The sequence below is a fragment of the Pleurodeles waltl genome, chromosome 5 (genome assembly GCF_031143425.1).
Source record: "Pleurodeles waltl isolate 20211129_DDA chromosome 5, aPleWal1.hap1.20221129, whole genome shotgun sequence".
In the NCBI taxonomy this organism is placed as follows: Eukaryota; Metazoa; Chordata; class Amphibia; order Caudata; family Salamandridae; genus Pleurodeles; species Pleurodeles waltl.
Window position 1 is genome coordinate 1,008,613,158 of NC_090444.1, and position 20,228 is coordinate 1,008,633,385.

Below are 20,228 nucleotides of genomic sequence, written 5' to 3' on the forward strand. Positions count from 1 at the left end.
AAAAGAGATGAAACGATTGCTCCCGTACACAGGGAGCAGCGTGTCTTGCTGCGTCTTGTGTGCAGGAGCAATGGCACCGCGGGGTAATTGATGCTCCACATGTGGACACTTCTTTGAAAAATGAGCAATTGATGACCCATTCTGACACCACTGCTCATTTCACAGAAATTAAGCCTCAGCTGGAAGCACTTACAAATGTAAAAATAGCAAGTGCCCCAGCTGAAGCTCCACATCTGCAAAGGAAAAATCCTCCCAGCTTCATGAACTTATACAAGGCAAAGCAAAAGTGTTATCTCTGCAACTCCACATTCAAAGCGATCTGGAATACATGATGGAGGTTAGTGCAGCGTTCCTCTATTAGAGCGCAGTCTCTTCTTTAGTGACTGTGCTAGCATGCCTGGTCCTTAGTAAGTAAACTTACAAGGGGATGCGTATAGGTTGATGAACCTTTTGGATCGCATGGAGTATCCTAGCTAAGTAGTAATCGATACATTTCAATAGCAAAAACATTAATCATCTGTGAATAGCATCAACATCTCATGAATAACCACAACTCAATTATACGTTTTATCAATGTTATTTACCTATTTGTTACAATGCTAAGTCATAAGGTTAATTCAAACTTTATTCAATTCACTCATTATTAATTCTTTAGTTACCACCAATAACATAACCTAATCAAAACTTCTGAAAACATGCGTTCTAGTGCCTCAACATAAGCCAATAAAGAAGAATGTGTTAATCATGGATAGTAGAGTTCAGCAGATCAGTTCATCAGTCATTTGTCACCGTATATGTCAACGTCTCAGAATAGGAACCCTACCTAACCCAGATTAGCATTGGCATGTGGGGCTTCATGCGAAGACAGTGTAGAACATGAATTTGTAAAAACATCTAGCTAGAAGAAAAACTATAAAAACAGCACAGTTGGTACCTATAAAGAAAAGGCACAAAATTAAATCTGTCACATTGTCCTAGCTACCTATCCACGGTATGGATCAGCAACAAAGTCAGTCTTCGTCTTCAGGTCATCAATCGATCAGCATCGCATCAGGCTCTCAAGAGCATGAGCCCAATGACAGAATCTCAAATCTCTTCGAACGTCCACACCTAACCTCGAACATCTATTTTCTCCAATGGTTCTCCCTCTAGATCTGAAGTTTTCTCCCTTTGTCACAACATTATATTAAAGTTACCCAGCCTTTCCCCCCAAAACCTAATTGGTCAATTAATCACCATATATGACGCTAGCCAATGTCTTTAATTTTACCAAATCTATGAGTTCTAATATTTTGTCGCTCTCAGGTTGTCGATTGGTTCACTGTATGATGTCCTCATCATCCGGCTCATCAGGTATCGAAAATCTTGCATATTCTTCTCCAGTCAGTTTCTCTATTGTTCGAGTCCTGGGAAAGTACATATCGTGTGCTTTACACGGGGTTTGACACAAATTTGAATCCTTCATCTGCTTCCGTCGGTTCATTGCAGAATATTCTAGCTAAGCAATTTTTTTTTAACATAAATGGTTCATGATCAGTTCAACGCATCAGCTTTTCTACATTGCACGATTATTCAGCTTCTACATGAGGCACAACTTCGGCTAAGTTAACTTTACAATCTAATGCAAAACAGACGTTAGGCATTTCAATACGACATATTATTAAATTTTTATTACGTATTTTCAATATTTCATGCATTTTTTATTATTTTAGTATAACTCGTGCAGTGTGGTGGCCAATCTCCGTGGGTACATTTTCAAACGTGCACATCATTTTTCTACATTAATTTCCCTCCACATTTTATTATTATTATTCAAAATGCATAAACACCAATTAATAATTGTAATTAACATATCTGCCTCAGCAACTGTCACAAGCTGGACCTTTCCCATCGTCTTTTCCCAGAGAGCGCTTGTCTATTGTTCATTCTTTTAATTACTAACAAGTATGCAAATGTGCAAAATGACCTTGAAGCTCCGTCTGTTTGTCCCTGCCTGTATACGTTGGTGGTATGCATCCGTCTTCATGCCTTTTTCCACCTTCATGGGCAGCTCACTAAAAAGTCCCCCCAAGCTTTCTTGATGGAGTTGAATGCATCTTTGCTCTATTGGAGCACATTCCCTTCTGTAGTGACTGTGACAAGTGGGATCTTTCCTGTCGTCTCCTGGAGAGTGCGTCGTTCCTCTTCTTAATTACTACGAGTATGCAAATTCGCAAAATCACCTTGAAGCTCAGTTTGTTTGACCCCACCGATATATGTTAGTGTTATGCATTGGTCTTCCTGCCTTTTTCCACCTTGATGGACAGCTTACCAAAAAGCCCATGAGCTTTCCTGATGGAGGTGAATACATCCTTGTTTCATCCGAGCACATCTCTTCTGTAGTGGCTGTGACGAGTGAGATCTTTCTCATTGTCTCCTGTAGAGTGCAGTGGTCTATAGTTCATTTTAGTTACTACAGGTATGCAAATTTGCAGAATAACCTCAAACCTCACTTTGTTTGGCGCCACCCTTATATGTTAGTGGTATGCATCAGTCTTCCCGATTTCTTTTCCACCTTGATGGACAGCTTACAAGAAAGCCCTGAGCGTTTCTGCTGCAGAGGAATATGAGCACATCTCCACTAAGCAATGAAGCACCTATTTCATATCATTAAGAGTAAGTACCCTTGTCACTGGCTTCTATATGCAAGGATTCATGTTAGCACATATTTCAGTTGGAAGGCGCTCTAGGAACAGTCACATTGCCAAAATTATAGCAGACATGGTCACTGCAGGTATCTCCCCGTGGTCCTGTTTTGCAGTGGTACAGTACAATGTGCACTATACACTTACCCAAAGAGGTAGCACTTACTATTAGCCAGTATAAAATACACCAGTTGGGTAGACATTTTGCGCAAAACAGTGGACTCTTCTTGGATAAATAAGCAGGTGAGGATCCATTCAACTCTGATGCTCATTTCACAGATATTAAACTTCAACAGAAAGCACTTACAAATATAAACATAGCAGGTGCTCCAGTTAAAGTTCCGCTTCTGTAAAGGACAAATCCTCCTAATTTATTGAACCTATTCAAGGCAAAACAAGGGTGTTTACTCTGCAATTCTATGTTGAAAAACATTTTCAGCCAACACCCACCGCGCACCACCAATGGACGTGCCTGGTTGGGTACCTACCTGGGGTTGGCCGCTGGACCTGGCTGCGATGCAGGCACTGTGGCCAACTCTTCCAACATGTGCAGCCCAAGGTTGGGTGCCTAGGGGGGGTGTTGGCTGTGGGTCGTAGCCAAAGGCCAGGCCCTGTGGCCAACCCCTGTCCTACACGGCCAAAGACTGTACATGATGTGGGGTTAGATGCCTACAGGGTGTTAGCCGCAACCCAGCCACTGCTACCAACTGCCTCTGTGCACGGCCTTTAGTCATGTGCAGCGCGACGCAAGGTAATTTAATATTACTTAATATTTTTAAAAAACCTTAGACAGTCACTGAAAAAAAGAAAGGTTACAGGGTCTGGACGTTATAGTGAGAATTAGAATTTAAAAAAACTTAGAAATATACTAAAATAACAAAGGTTAGAGGGACGTAATAGTTAGGTTCAGATTTTACACTCACAAAACCATAGAAATTCAACAGTTATACTTATCTCAAGAATCTATAACATCTTTTACGACATCATTTATAATATCACCACAACATTTGCAATAGAATTATTGATGACAAAAACTGTGCATGGCAGGTGCATGAGTTATAGTTACCTTAGAGCACGAGTTATAGTGCCTTCTAGATAAGTATAACTATAGCTGTTGAATTTCTATGATTTTGTATGTATAAAATCTGAACCTCACTATAAAGTCCCTCTAACCTTTGTTTTTGTAGTGAAAATATATCTACACACACACACACACACACACACACACATTCTCAAGACTACGCTATACATTAACTGTGGCAGGACCATCACCCTGAGCTCCCCTGCCCTCCTTCCCAATGTCTTCAGTCTGCTGCAAGCACGCAGCCGACCTCTTCCTGTGCTGCCTGAAAGAAAGCAGTAGTAAATTAAATCACTCTAGTGATGCCTCTTAAAAGAATAGCACGGTTTCATTTCAGCTTGCCGAGTGACTTAATATTTTTTTCCCAAAAACCGAGACATTTATTGAACAATAGGAAAAGAGTTGGGAAGCCAGGACAGTCCTCTGAATACTGGGACTGCCCAGGGAAATCCAGGGCATCCTGTCACCCTAGCTGGGAGCTTATTGAAACTCTGACACTGTCCAAGAATTTGGAGAGTTTGCATGGCCGCACTTCTTTGTTCCTCCTTGTGGTACTGGCGGGAGAAGGAAGTGAGCTTTTGATGTCCTTTGGGGCTGCAGAGCACCTTTGCAGGATGGCGAGGAGGGAAACAACTCTGACTCTCCTCAGTGTTGCTGCTTTTAAATGCTGTTTACCTGCGGGAGCAGTGAAGGAGGAGACAAACAGTGTGCGTCCCTTTGGGCTACTGAGCTCCTGTGGGGGGCACAGAGGCATGCTCCAAATACAGGTGAGAGCTGCTGAGCAGCCCCATTGTGCAGTATGTGATAAGGAATTAATGTATTTTTATATATATGAGAAGAAAAGATTGCAGCCAGGAGCTATATGTCACTGGTGCAGTTGCTCGCCTCTGGTCTTAGAGACACATTCAGGACAAGTGTTCAAGTCCTCACAAAAGGGGATCAATGTGAATTTAAGTGATGGAATTGAAAAGTATTTTTTATTTTATTCTAACCTAAGAATTATGGATTAAGGTGAAGACACATGCCTAGGATGATTTAAAACCCATGATTTCCCAAAAGAAATATACATGTTTATTCAGATTTAAAGAATTTACTAGTATTCAGTCTGATACTGAACTAAACTTTTCATATAAAGTCTTTTTTGTTCATTTAGACTATGAATTTTCTGTGTTTGTTTGCTTGATTTATCAGTGAGGGACCAGTACGCAGTTCTGAAACACAATTTTAGTCAGTGTTCTCAAGATGTGGGCCACAAGCTGAGTTTTGGAAGGTTGCGAGAGTCCAAGTAATTAATACAGACATATGTACTTATGAAAATGAAAAACACAAATTTTTTGTGCTTTTTCTAATGTTGTTGTGCCGGCACATCAGAATATGGGTCATGCCGATAGAAACCAGCTACGTGACAACCCTCCATGATTAACATGTTGGGTGTTGATAAGTAATTGGGGCCTGGTGATTATGGTCTTTGTTTCTTTCTCTGAAGATTTACGGACGCCAAGTTGTTTCAAGGGTTCAAATAGAAACTCTGCACAGGGGTGTGACTTTCAAGTGCTATTTGACGTGCTGCAGCCCTTTGGTGTCGGCGGAATGCTTTCCATCTGAGGTAGGTCTTTTTGAGTTTCAGGAAAGATCATGCCCTGAAGATGTGTTTGCTCTCATATTCATATTCTGAAGGGAGTTTATCTAAAGGCCAGACACCTAAGAGAAGCCAGGGAGCAGTCTTTTGGTAGCCCATGATTGAAGAGACTGTTGCTAGGATTTTGGAAGCAAAATCTAAGGCTAGCAAAAGCGGTCCAGATCCTTCTGGAGTGAGAATCAGTCTTCTAACTCTTTGTCAGATTTGGCATGTCAGGGTCCGAGTACTTAATTATCTGGAAAGTATATTTCCAGAAAGATCTGGCACTAGATTGGGATTATGTCAAGTCACACTTGTCTCAGCTGTATTGAGTTGGTCGGACTAACAGGATGAGAAGGACGTCTTCTCACTATGTGCCAAACCTCTTGTGCTGGCCTTGCTACTTCAGAAGTGAGTCATAGAGCTGTCCTTTAGACACTAGGAGACAGACCATACTCATGTGACTAGGTTCTTGCAGGAAATGTATACACTGACTGAGGGGAAGGAGGGTTTTCTTCCAAACATTATAACGGTAATTCCAAACTTGCCCCTTTGTTTAGCAGCACAGTGACAAAACATTCAGGTTGTCACCTTTGGAAGCAGTAGATCATAAAGTGGATAGTGAAGGTAGGAAGTAATTTGCTGTTAGCCCTTTCTTTAAGTGGATGGCAATCTGCTGTAAATAGAACAAATTGTTAAAACAACTATTGCGTCTGTCTTTGGCTATCTGGGAAGATATGAATTGTTTGGATCTTCTGCCAATGGACCAAGAGGCGAGGCTGCAATTAGTGGGGCAGCTGGTATCGCTGGGCACTCACTTTAATGATGTGAGGATATGTCATAAAGGTTGATATAGCGCACATGGGAATATTGTGCTATGAGGGCATTGTCATGTTCTTTTACCTGAGAGACTGTCTAGTAATAGTGTCATCTCCGCTGAATATAGAGCTGCACATGAAGGCTTGCAGTATAGAAACATTGGATTTTCTAGTAAGAGGACAAAGTCTAATCTGAGGCCAGTGCAGCACCAGTTTGTTACGGCAGAAGATCTGTAGCCTTTATACTTTGGAGACTCTCACAGAGGATGGAATTGTTCTATTCCCTAATAATCCTAAGGCTAGAAGAGAGGCGAAAGCAATTGTTTTGCTAAATGTAGTCATCATACTTGTGGAGAGGAGTTCAGCCACCGCTTATTCTGAATATAGCTACCAGTACAAACAGGAAGGGGGACGTGCGTAATATCTCAGCAGATTCATGGCTTCTGGTCAAAGGTCCAACAGTTGAGATCATCCAAGTGGAAAGAATTGGAGGCAATTCATCTGATACTTCTGATGTTTGCTGACCGTTTGGTAAACAAAGATGTTCGCATCAAAATGGTTTGAACTTGGCTGAGTTCCACCTCAAACAGCAGTGGGCGAAAGGTATTCTGCACTGTCAGGGACCTTAGATCAGATCTTCTTGCAGGTATGGGATAAGATCTTAGATCTGGAATGGATTTATATTTTTGGGAGAAAGCAAATGTGCAGACAGGTGGTACAAGTTAATTCCTTTCCCACCAGACTTTTATCTGAGCAGTCAAACATTACGAGGTCCTGTCAGCGATAGGATCCTTCAATGGCAGATATAAGATGATTAGCATTACCACGGATCTTCCTGCTTCCCTATTGCTGTTCGACGGTGTGGAAAGAGAATACTTTGGGAGTAGATGCCTTTTCTTGCCCTTTCCCAGAGAAGATGCTATATACCTTCTCACCTTTCCATCTTCATCCCAGGTTAGGATTAGGCTTGTGGGGGGAGGGAAAGAGGTCTGAAGGGATCTTGATAGCTCCAGTAGAGCCCACAATATTCAGTTCCATCTGATCTAACAATTGAGTATCAGCGAGCCTATTCTGCTAGCCAATCTCCTGTAGTATTGCTTGTCTTCAGGTAAAGACCATGGAAACCCAGGGATAACGGCCTGGTGGTATAGACCGCAGTGCTGATGGACAAGCTGGTTTGGAGATGATGGGTTTCTTCATTTCAAATATAGTATGAATCTAAATACTTCATAGCTCAGTCTGTTGAGCTAGTTGGAGAGTGGACGTTCCTGCATGAGGGGTTGTTCAGCGGTTGACTTTTTCCCTTAAAACTCATTGGCCATTCAGCAAGGTCTTTAGAACTTCTTGGGGACTCTTCAAGGTGAGAATAGTATTTTTCAGAGGTTACGTAGAAGATGTCTTGACCTGAGACCTAAGTCTTGACTGGTCTACCCTTCATGGTAGATCTCGCCAATCCTGGATCTCTTGACGGGGTCGCCTTTGGAATCCCTCGAGAAGTTTAAGCTGAGAAGGCTTACCTCAAGTACTTAAGCTCATTCTTAATGAGGTATTCCTTCTGCAATTTGTTTGAGAGCAGACTGGTACTCTGTTCTGATTCATCTTTTGTAACCACAAGAAGGAATTCATCTAGTGTTTCATCTTAGTCCTAGTTCCTCGGCATAGGTGGAATGGCACACTTTCATATAAAGCAATACATTTGAATTTTCCTAGTTAGGTTTTCAGAGTGCACAGTTGTATCTTAACTGTTTTGCATTTTGGGCTACTCAGAAACGTACTATTATTAGTTGGGATTATTCCTTGCCAGCTTTGGCATATTCCGAGAGAGAGATGTCTCGTCCAGCTGTAGTGTCAGTTGAAATTTACAGGGTTGCGATATAAACGACGCGCCTTCCTTTTGTCAGACATTACAGGGTAATGCAGCCATTCATCCTAGAGGAGGTTAGAGTCAAAGCTGCTTTCTTCTGTATCTTAAGAGAGAGGTTTTGATCCCAAATAACTAAAACTAGAGTGTGCATGAAAATTCACTTATCCTGGTCTAGGTCACTGCTTGCTACATCTCATTATTACATAATTAATTGTGGCAAAAACGTCATAATGGGAATATGGGAATATGTTCCAAATACAAGTACTTACATTACTCAGAGTACAGTTTCCCTTAGATTAATTAATGCCAGCCCAACTGTATTTTTCGGGGCCTAGCGTCAATTAAAACAAGAAATGGTGAGAGTGGGAGGGGATTTAGTACTCTTTTTGGGGTTGAAAGAGTGTCTGCAAGGCGCGTCGGCCTCATTACATAATTAATCTAGGCAAAGGCATTCTCAGAGTACTGTAATTACCGGTAAGTGATAGGAACATTTCTTATCTTTATTAGCAAAAGCTGACATGCACAATTAATTTCATCTGTATTTAGGTTTTCCCAGGGTTCTGGATCATTGGTTCTTTTTTATCCATTTTTTTTTTTAAAGAATATTTTGTGCACTAAAACGATGTAATAAGGAAATGTCATTTAATCTTACAGGAAAACCATTATTAACCAACCATATATTAACTGGTATGATGAATGTTGTTCCATATTTGTGCGAGATGAGAAGTGAAATTCACATGAAAATGAAAGAGGTACTATATGGCAGTTGAGAGCTGTTGCCCATGTTTGAATGATCCAAAGTACGTGTTAGCAAGAGAATAAAAAAAGGACAACAAAGGGAAATGTATATATTTGCACTTAAGAAGATGATTTTTTATTTTTAGGCGGTACGGAAATGGTTGGTCGTCATTGGTTGCTTGGGGACAGCTATATGTTTTGTCCTGTTAGGACCAGCCCCTTTCCTTCACATTGAAAGGTACAGTTCACTTCATTTATTTCTTTTAAGTGCACCACAACGTGAAAAACGTTAACATACTATGAGATTTTTCAATGGAGCAGTTTATTATTTGCTAAATATAAATAGAAAATAAAAACGTATTAGTTACTCATTGATTTTACTGGAGAGTAGGATCATTAATCTTAGGATTGTTAAATTAGGATATTTTAACCACTCTAGATGCTGGACATTTGCTCTGCAATCCACCACTGTATCCTTTTATGTACTATTACCATTTGAACCCATCATTTATTTTTCTGCATTGCTCAGGATACATTTAATATAGTCCCCTAGGCTTCTTGCTTCAGGGTATGTATGGGGTTTTATTTCAACATGATCTACTTTGTTTTTCTTCTGAATATAACCACTTTTGTGCTGAGGTGCCCAGAGCTGTGCTCAGCCACAGTGCTTGTGTGCCAAGGATGGCTCCAGGCTGTCCTCACACACAAGGCAGGAAATCCTTCTGCTTTTTATAGCAGAGGGATTTCCTTTTTAGGTCGAGCCTAGGCAGTGTGAAGGCTGTCTGAAACATGCTGTATTCAGTCTGTGGGCGTTAACCACACCCACTATTGCCATTCACTCTTTGTTGTGCTTGTTTTCAAATTCTTCCTTTTTATTGGTGTATTTTTCTCAATTTCCTTTGTGTGCTTAGTTCCCTCCCAGGTGATTTTAATAAGAACATTTTTATTGGCCATCACACTTTGCCACGCTTCCTCCTATTACAGCGTGTGATGGCCCTTCCTCCCAAATGGTTTCGATTTTGCCTTTAATCCCAGCCACAAACATGTTTATTAGCTGTCACACGTCACCACGCTTCCTCCTGTTACAGCGTGTGATGGCCGCTCCTCCTGTCTAGTTTGATGTGGCAGTCTTATTTTTTTAATTTAGTTGCGTGTGTCCAATACATTTTGCGGAACCTGATCATACGGGTGTGTTGCCAAAATCACACAAAAAGAATAGTTGACAGCGCAGGGTCTGAATAGGCCCTGTGCTGTCAGTCACACTGTGCATGACCCTGGCCCAGTCACGGAAAACGAAAAAGAGTGATAATGCCAGCTGCCACCGGGTCAGGAGAAGCAGGAGAAAATGTCAGGAGCAATTCTTTTGCCAACCCGTTGTCACTGCACAGGGGCTAGTTTTTGCCTTCACACGGTCACTGCTGTAACAGACAACTGCTGCTACTGGCTAGCTGGGAGATTCACCTGTGCAATCAATGGCATGTCTAGCACTGGTCACACCACCTTTAACAAGCACTGGTCTTGCCTTTGGGATCTTCTAAGTGTTTATTCATTCAGCACAGTAACAAGAGGGCGCTGATCCCTAATCCTAAAGCCTTTAATTTCATCTTTGAAAGATTTCATTTTGAGAAATGTCCTCCAATGCACATGCTAGTATGGGTACCCACAAATATAGAAGTGTGCAAATAACACCTGCTTCTAAACACCATATCATTACCCCATTTCAGAAATACATAGGTTTCCTTGATACCTATTTTTCAATATTTATATTTTACAATATGAATTGCTCTATACCCGATACACAACGTAAAACTATTGCAAAGTGCAGCTTAGTTATTGTCTCTGGGCACCTTGAGATCTTGGAAAACCCACAAACAGTCAGTAGGGTCCAGCAGATGTAATGCTAAATAGATTTTGTAAATAGGTCATTGTGAAAAAAAAGTTACAAATGAAATTGTTGTCACAAATGCCTGTTTTTCCTACTCATTTTCATTTTTATTTTTATTTAAACACTTAGGGCCTGATTTAGAATATGGCAGAGGGGGTTACTCTGTCACAAATGTGACGGATAGCCTGTTTGCCGTATTACAATTCCATTGCAGCCTATGGAACCTGTAATACGAAGGAAGGAAGATCCGTCACGTTTGTGGCGGCGTAACCCCTTGGACAAATTCTAATTCAGGCCTATTGTTTCTGTGGGTAAACCTTAAAGGATCTACCCAAATGACCCCTTGCTGAATTCATATTTGTTGCTAGTTTGCAGAAATGTGTAGCTTTCCGGGATCCACCATGGATTTCATACCCTTTTCCATCAGAGAACTGAAAGGAAGTTGAAAGCGCCAAAAATAGGAAAAAGTACTGCCTCCCCAGTAAAAGGCCAAAACTGTGTTTAAAAAAACTGGGTTTTCTGAATCAAGCCTTCCCGTTAATGAAAAGCTGGGAAAATAGTGATTTTAGCACCACCAGCCTTTTGCTGATGCCATTGCTGGTCAAAAAAATACACTTTTTTTCCCATTTCCCCCAGCCCCCCAAAATGTATCTACATTTTGGCAGATTTGTCAACCCCTTCCAGGGGAATCCATAAACCTTGTTTACTTTTAGAATCCCAGGATGTTGGAAAAAAAGAAGCAAATATGGCGTGGGTATCTGATGTAGATAAAACGTTATGGAGACCTAAGTGTGAACTACATGAAACAGCCAAAAAAGGCTCATCATCATGCAGGGGGTGGGTAGCCTAGCAATGAAACTGGTAATAAAATGAGCTTTTTTCTGTAGTTTCTCTCCTAAAGCCATAGAAATGCATGAATTTCAGTGCAGCTCTTGAAAAAACGGATGCAATTTTCCATGCCACCAGTTTTAGACGTCCATCAAGGACCCCGCATATGTGGTTTCCCAGCCCCCTTGAACTGACTAATGGAAATGCTTGTCTTCCCCAGCTGTTTAGCACTCATAAACCTATATTTTAAGAAATGTGATGAACCTGACACATATTGTCAGTACCCTAACACCCTAGAATTCTTGGGGGGGCCTCAGAGTTGCCTGCTCCAGGGCCAAAAAATAATTTTAAAAATGTTTGTGCTTTGCATACTGCGGTACTCGCACAGGACAGGACAGAACTCACTGCAGGCTGCCATACCCCCATGACCGGCCAACTACCCGTGGATCCCCACCCCACAGTTGTCCTTTTTTCAGTCTCACAGAACTCCTAAGGGATCAAACTGAGGCTGCAATGACCATTATAGAATATCAACAACCCCCTTTGTTTTTACCATTTTGCCCCACAGGCTAGGGAATCAAGGTATATGTAACGTGCCTCCTTCTATGAGTTTTAAATGTTTTTTTCAGGACCTAGTCCTTGCGTCCTGTAATGGCGGCCACAACATTTATTCTCATGTTGTGGCTAGCAAATCAGACTGCATGGTCCCGCTGGACTGTTGTTGGTCTTGATGGCCCAATCAAACAGAATGCTTTACTTTTTTCCTTTTTTTTCCCCCATGGGACTCCAGCAGCAACAGCATTTTTTTTAAACTTTAATTTCTCTGAAACAACACACTTTCCAAGCAAAGAAAGCTTTCTGTCAAATTTGGTGTAATTGTCATTTGCTGTTTTTTCTTTATCTTTGTCTAACTTTACCTATTTGCATCGGGGAAAAAGTGGTTTGAACTACCACCACCCCTTTTTCTCAGCCCTCGCTTGTGAATCACTTCAAAACGTTCCAGGAACGAGCTAAGGTGGATGAACTTTTGTTTTTGGAAAATTGTGCTGTGACATTACATTTTGTGTATTCACGCATATATTCACCAAACAGTGACTCAAATGTTATCAAACTAAATATTACAGGTAGCTTTAAAATACTGATGTGCGGGGATCTCATGAGCACCATCAATACTTGCTAACTCCTCATGTTACCTAATCAGGCCTACAACATCATCTTGGCCAGAGCTATGCAAGCTATCCTATTGCGAGAGCCACCCATGATTACTCACAATCATTGTGAGCTACTAAAGACCAAAACACCTGTACAATTCTTGCATATTAATCCACGCACAGCTACATTGGCTTCCTGCCTAAACTCTAAAGATTCAGAACCCATGGTCTGTATCACATACAGTGACTAAGGTAAAGATAGAAGGGCTGCTATGTGTCAGTGAGAGGAGGGATTTGTGGGATGTATGAACAAGTGTGTGTGTGTGTGTTTGAATGAGCAAATGTCCTGACAAACAAGGTCAGGCAGCCGCCATTATAGGGTGTGCAACTGTGCCTTTTCAATGGTTAGTGCATCACCAGCAATCAGAATGGAGGCTAGTGGATTTCTAAAAGTCAGATACAAACTACACTTCTCTTGGCAAGATTTGACGCAGTAAAATGTGAACCGTGACTATGTTTGACACTGACAGTTCTGCGGGGGATGTGCTACCTCCGTTGACAGTATTTTTTCAAACAAATGTTTAAAAGAAATTATGTGCAAATTGTTTGACTTGTCATCCTTGGCGTGGTCTCCCTTAACTTTTTGCCTCTGTTCCCCAGGTTGTTGATGTGTGCTGGACTCTGATTTTACTGTTTTTGTTACTCTGGGCACTTTACCACTGCTAACCAGTGCTAAAGTGCAAGTGCTCCTTTACAAAATGTCTATGTAATTGGCTCATCCATGATTGGCATATTTGATTTACTGGAAAGTCCGTATTAAAGTGCACTGGAGGTACCAGGGCCTGTAAATCAAATGCTACTAGTGGGCCTGCAGCACTGGTTGTGCCACCCACATAAGTAGCTCTGTAATCATGTCTCAGACCTGCCACTGCAGTGTCTGTGTGTGCAGTTTTAGACTGTAAATTCGACTTGGAAAGAGAACCCACTTCCAGGCCTAAACCTTCCCTTTTCTTACATGTAAGACACCCCTAAGGTAGGCCCTAGGTAGCCCCAAGGGCAGGGTGCAGTGTATGGTTAAGGTAGGACATATAGGGGGTTATTCTAACTTTGGAGGAGTGTTAATCCGTCCCAAAAGTGACGGTAAAGTGACGGATATACCACCAGCCGTATTACGAGTTCCATAGGATATAATGGACTCGTAATACGGCTGGTGGTAAATCCGTCACTTTTCCGTCACTTTTGGGACGGATTAACACCTCCTCCAAAGTTAGAATAACCCCCTAAGTAATGTGTTTTATATGTCCTGACAGTGAAATATTGCTAAATTCGTTTTTCACTGTTGCAAAGCCTGTCCCTCTCATAGGTTAACATGGGGGCTACCTTTAAATCTGATTAAAGTGTAGATTCCCTTTGGGAGCGGATGGACATGTGGAGTTTGGGGTCTCTGAGCTCACAATTTAAAAATACATCTTTTATTAAAGTTGATTTTAAGATTGTGTGTTTGAAAATGCCACTTTTAGAAAGTGAGCATTTTCTTGCTTATACCATTTCTGTGACTCTGCCTGATTGTGGGTCAGTTTGACAGTTGGGCTGGTTGCACCTCACACTAGATAGTGACACAAAGGGAGCTGGGGTTTAGCCTGTATATCCTGATGAGCCATCCTTGCAAGGAGGGAGGGGAGGAGTGGTCACTCACACCTGAAAGGGCTGTGCCTGCCCTCACACAATGCAGTCTCCAACCCCTGTTGAGTATCTGGGGCCTGACCTGGGCAAGGCATATTCTCACATTCAAAAGAGACTTTACTTTGAAGTAGGCCTACTTTAAAGGAGAAATTTGGTATAAGAAAGGCACCCAAAACCACAGACTTTAGAAACCCTTCTGGAAACAAGAGGAACCTCTGCCTGGAGAAGAGCCGAAGAGCTGAGGAAGAACGAGATGCCCTGCCTTTGACTGGGTTTTGTGGAGCTATCCTGCAGTTGCTGCTTTTGGCAGAGTAAGAGGGCAAACACTGGACTTTGGGTGCCTTCCATCTTGAGAAGAACTCTCCAAGGGCTTAATTTAGAGCTTGCCTCCTGTTGTTTGAAGTCTCAGGGACAGCAAAGACTTCTCTCTGCCAGCAGCTGGAGTCTCTGGAGAGACTCCGACTCTGCCCTGTGGTGCCCATCTAGTTCCTGGGACCCTGAAAGGAGAAGTTAGTATCCTAAAGAAAAGGAAATCCACGCACAAAGCGCCGTGCGGGGAAAAGATTTGTGTTGACATTAAACTTATGGTGTGACCATTTCATCTGATATTTTGTTTTCCATACATAGACATCTGAACCCAGCCATGGGTAGGAGGTGACAGCTTCAGATGTTACCGCCCTTTCCATACCTTGCCACCATGGAGGAAAGGGATGTCATCAAGTAGTACCGTCTAGGCAAACTATCCTGGATTTGTGTCTGAAATTGGGGCCTGGTCTCCTGCCTCACAATATGAATCCAACAGTCATAACAACAATAGTTAAACAGCCGTCCGTACTGCATTTTGCTGCCACTGGTAACTTTTAATATACTGTGGCAGCATGCCCCAACCAACGTTCAGTGGCCTGCTACAGAAAGTCCTAGCTTCTTTGATGAAAAACATTAACAGCTACATCTAATTCCTACGTCCACAGGATTTGGCCACTGTGAAGGAAGAATGTTATGCTTTGGGTGGCCTACCACCTGGTTGGAGCAATAGCTGGCACGCATATTGCCTTGGTGCCACCCCTCTCAAGGGAACAGGTCTACTGCAATTGGAAGAACTTCCATTCTATCGATGTGCACGTTGTCTGCTTACCAGACTTATACATCTCAAGTGTATGTGGCCTCTTTCCTGGATCAACACATGATTCGTTCATACTACAGAACAGAAACATACCCATGCAGATGTCACAACTTGAACCGGAGAGGGCCTGGCTTGTTGGTAAGTACAATATGATTTGAGGGATCTCTTGCCTGAATCCTAGTTTAGGAAGGGACAGTGGCATGATATATGAGTAATCTGTTGATATGTTGCTTTCATGTAGGAGACAGGTATCATAACGGACTGTGGTTATTTGCATCGCTGAGGAATCCATCAACGACAGGGGAAGTCCGCTTTAATGAGGCCTGTGGAGGAACATAGAGGCCAGTGGAGCGGGCTTTGGGGCTCATGAAGGGCCAGCTTTAAGTGACTGGACAGGACCGGTGGAGCATTTCTCTACTCGCCCGATAAGGTGTGCCAAATCACTGTTGTCTGCTGCATTCTCCATAACATCGCCACGCAGAGTAACATCCCTGTAGTTGCAGAGGAGGGAGACTGTGATGAGCCCCTGGGTGAGGATGTTGAAATGCCCAATGAAGATGACACAGTGGTGAAGAAGAAGGAATTCACATACGTCAAGATGTGATTGACCACTTCTTCACCTGAGTGTAAGTTTACCTTTAGAAATTGTAACCTCCCGTGTCAGCACAACTTGTGACATATGGAACATATCAGTCTGCTAGGGTAATTTGTTAGAAATGGTCAGTGGAGGAAAGTCCAAGGCAAAGATGTTAGTGGATCAGAGTTTCCCTACACTCTGTACTGTAGTCAATGACATTGGTTAACTGTATTTGTGATACGTATGTTTGTCCTCATGACTTATCAACTGAGTTAAATTTAATATCTGGTCAAATTAATTTTCCTTGTTTATTCTGTTTCAGGGTCCTTCACCGTGTCATTTTTGTTTGGACATTTCAAAGTTGTGACATTTGCAGTGATATGTTGCTGTTTGACAGCACAAACTGAACATGTGTTGAATCTGGGAGAGACAACCACTTGGGACAGACAAATCCTTTACAGCAGCAACTTGCACTCTGCTAGTATGAAAGTTCAGAAGATTGTTTCAGGCCAGTGATTGAACTTTCCCCCACAGGTTGTTGCACCTCTTCCTAAAGTCTTCCTCTGTGTGCAGATTTGTAGCTACAGCATTCACTCTGTCAACTATAATAGTATTTTGGATTGTGCTCCAAACAATTGCGGCTCTACTGTTAAGATTTCATCCACCATGACAGACAACTCTCCCTCTGAAAAACGGGGGATTTCTCCTCCTTGCCATAGTGAATTTATGTGGAAAACTAAACTAGTACCCAAAAGATGAGGAAGAATCAAATAAACATGGCTTAAACCAAAAAATACAGAGGGAGAGTAACACAGAAAAACACATGGATCATGTGTTGTGAATTCTACTGGCTGTCCGGTCTGCTGCAGTGTGATGGCAAAGGATCATGGTCTGAAATGGAGTGTGTTTTATAGTGTGTTTTGCAGATGTTCACAATTGCCCAATTTGCAACAGGTTTCAGCTGCTAGCATCCAATCAATGGCCACAGCCATAGTACTATAGTGTACGGGTTCCGTAACTGACTCCTGCCGTCATGGGCCCCCGCTGACACACTGTAAGTAGAACTGTGTGATTTAAATAGGCTCTGCCGGATTCAAGACGGCGACAGAGGGCATGGTTGTCAGCTTTGGAGTCTGCTGCATCAGCTGTAGGATGCAGCTGGCGTGACAGAGTACACTCCGTTGTGGCGGTCTTTGGCTTAGCCGATATACATCTAAATATGGCAGGCGGAACACCGCTGACTTGACGGTCTTTTTGGGACCGCCACTGATGTGGTTTGGCAGTGCAACCACCAACCTCTTAATCAGGCCCAACGTTATTATCTGATTTAGACTTGTAGTTGCAGATTCCTTACCTTTGAATTTCCCCTAGGCGTCAGACTGGATCCGGAAATGTATCTTCAGCAGTACCCCTGCGCGCTGTTATGTGGTGTAGATCAGCTCTACGTCTGCCGGCGTCTGCGCCCGATGTTACAGTTCCTATAAAGGCACCACCTCGGCGTGCAGTGGTTAGTCATTTTCTTTCCCCACCAGCTAGCACTGATCCAAAGAGAGCTACCCCTCAGTTATTTTTTGACTAGCTTTTTTCAACTTTTTGTTGATTAAATTTTTGAGTTTTAAACTCCTGGTGCATCGAGGATGTCATAGAGGAAGACTGGGTTCAAGATGTGCGGTTCCTGTCTTCGGGCAATCTCTGTGAGAGATCTGCACTTCATGTATCTTTGGTGTCTGTCATGCTCCGAGTGTCAGGCCATGCACCTGGAGGCTTTGAGGGACTGGTCCCTGAAGCTAATGGTGGGCCGACGCTCGACTCCACGCAAGTCGAGAGGAAAGTTCCAGGTTCGGTTGCGGATTCCTTCATTGCCATCGTCCCACTCCAAGTCCTCGGGTGATCCAGTAAGTCAAGGCACAAGAAGAAGTCTAAAGTTGAAACGTTCTTCGACTTCTCCTCGTCCAACGGCCAATGAGGGAGCATTGATGTTCTATGCCATGCTCTGCTGAGCCTGTGCCTGGACAAACTCCGCACTGCCCTTAGTTTATGGGACCCAGAGCAGCCCCTGCCGAGCTGAAAGAGTTCTATGAGGCCATGCACCTCATTTTGGGAAGTCTGACACTGCTGGAGTGCCTCTGGGCCCCGTGGAGTCAGAAGGGGACCCTTTGGGTTCTACACTGGTGGCTTCAGCCTCAGTGCTGAGCAGCACCCATGGATCCAGTTCTGGATCCGGACCAACATCAGTCGTACCACTCCAACCTTTCCTGACGCACCTGGCACTGCCCATGCCCACGGGCAGCGGCATCCCCATTCTTATACCCGACTCCATCACAAAGCAAGATAGGCATCGTATGACGCAGACTCTGGCAGGAGCCTTGTCTCATATGTCGGATCATGACCCCCTTTCTTATGGGTTAGGTTATGGTGAGGAATGGGAGGGGTCGCTAAACCCTTTAGAATAACAGCTCCAGCATACAGACTTAGGTGAAGCCAGTGGACTGGATACTTCTCCAGATACTGGCATGTTTTCTCCCCTTACTGTGGCCAGGGAGTTGCCTTTGGTGGCAGTCAGGACTAACTTCCTGACTTAAGTGCTTCAACCTGGAGCTTCCTCCACAGAATCCTTTTAATGAGTACCTCACAGGTGTCCTAGTGCGATACCTGGTCCAAACCCAGCACAGGGACTTCTATGAAAAGGGCTATTTCCCACCACCATTGGCCCTCTCCAGGGGACGGAGGTTTTTTGACACAACATCTCACCCCTGAGAGCTTGGTTATCCAAGACTCCACTTCCCAGGGCACGTTCTATTCCACATTCCCAGATAGGGAATCCTAAAGGCTGGATTCACTTCAGAAGAAGCTTTTTCCTTCCACCAGCCTAGCATTGTAGTCCACTATGGAATACGGTTGCACAAGTGCTACCACAGGTCCCAGGGGAGGCCCTAGTAATACTCTCAGGCAGTTGCCGATAGAAGAAATGCAGCAAAGTTCACCATCTGTTGTGGACTGGACACGACCATCTCACTAGGCAGAGTGATTTTGCCAACAGTGGCATGCCTGGCTGAGGACGTCTGGCTTTTCAGGCAATAACCAGGCTACTTTGAAGCGCATGCCCTTTGATGGCACCTGTCTCTTCTGAGACGAGGCAGACTTAGCACTGGAGCACTTCAAAGATTCTCGAGCTACAGTCAGATCTTTGGGCCTCACAGTGGCCCCTTGCCCCCCCAGTCTGCCTTTCACCTCTTTCGTGGCTACAGAAGGGGACTTCAGCTGTGTCCGTTCCGGGCCAGCCAACGTGTTTCGCATGCTACCCAGCCTCTGCATGGCTGAGGGTGTGGGATCCACCCACCTTGTGGATCAGGGAGCCAGTGGTCTGCCCAGTCCGCCACCCCATCCCCGTCCCACAGCAGCCTCTAAGTCTATCAAGTCTGACTTTCCACCAAGGGCCAATCAGAGGCAGGATCTACCATCATGTTCTCCGCTGGCAGTCCATCATGTCAGTCAGGTGGGTTTTTCAGGTAATCTGAAGGGGTTAGTCTCTCCCCTTTGAGACTACCCCTCCATCCATGCCACCAGCCTACGATCGGATAACGGAAGATCCCTTATCCCATCTTCGTGAGAAATTTATGGCTCCCTTGGCAAAGGGAGCAATAGAGAGAGTTCCTTTGCCAGAAATAGGTTGTGTTTCCTATTCCTGCTACTTTCTGGTACCAAAAAAGGACAAGAGCCTCCGCCCTATCCTAGACCTTGATCTCTTTCTCAAGAAGGAAAAGTTCAAGATGTTCACTTTGGCTCAGGTTCTATCTGCCCTGGACCCGGGACAGCTGAATGGTAGCATTAGACTTGCAGGACGCTTATGTGCACCTTCCCACAGACATTACTTGCGGTTCACGGTGGGTCACAAACACTTTCAATTCGCTGTGCTCCACTTTGGTCTTACCAGTGTCCCTTGGGTGTTCATGTACACAGAAGAAATAGCTTTAAACAATAGTGTTGGTGCAGAAAAGTACCACTCCCTGCATAAAACTATCCTATGTACATGTACTGTACAATATAGTACACAAAGAAATATCAAAGTGAAAAACAAATAATATTTCTCTTTGTTATGGGAGCCATATAGTGTTGCAGAACTTTGGCACAAATTGTTGTTTACAAGTGATTCTAAATATGAACTTGAACAAAATCCA

At 43.3% G+C, this 20,228-nt stretch overlaps 1 protein-coding gene across 4 annotated transcripts in view; it reads left to right on the forward strand.

Moving 5' to 3' along the window:
* SLC18B1 (solute carrier family 18 member B1) overlaps positions 1 to 20,228 on the forward strand; it is a 615,369-nt gene that overhangs the window by 275,144 nt on the left and 319,997 nt on the right. For 2 of the 4 annotated variants that reach the window (XM_069235175.1, XM_069235174.1), the window contains exons 9-10: positions 5,252 to 5,371; positions 8,950 to 9,041. In XM_069235175.1, the coding sequence (XP_069091276.1) occupies positions 5,252 to 5,371; positions 8,950 to 9,041 (212 nt within the window). The remainder of the gene's footprint in view (positions 1 to 5,251; positions 5,372 to 8,949; positions 9,042 to 20,228) is intronic. The other 2 variants (XM_069235177.1, XM_069235176.1) reach the window with 1 other exon arrangement.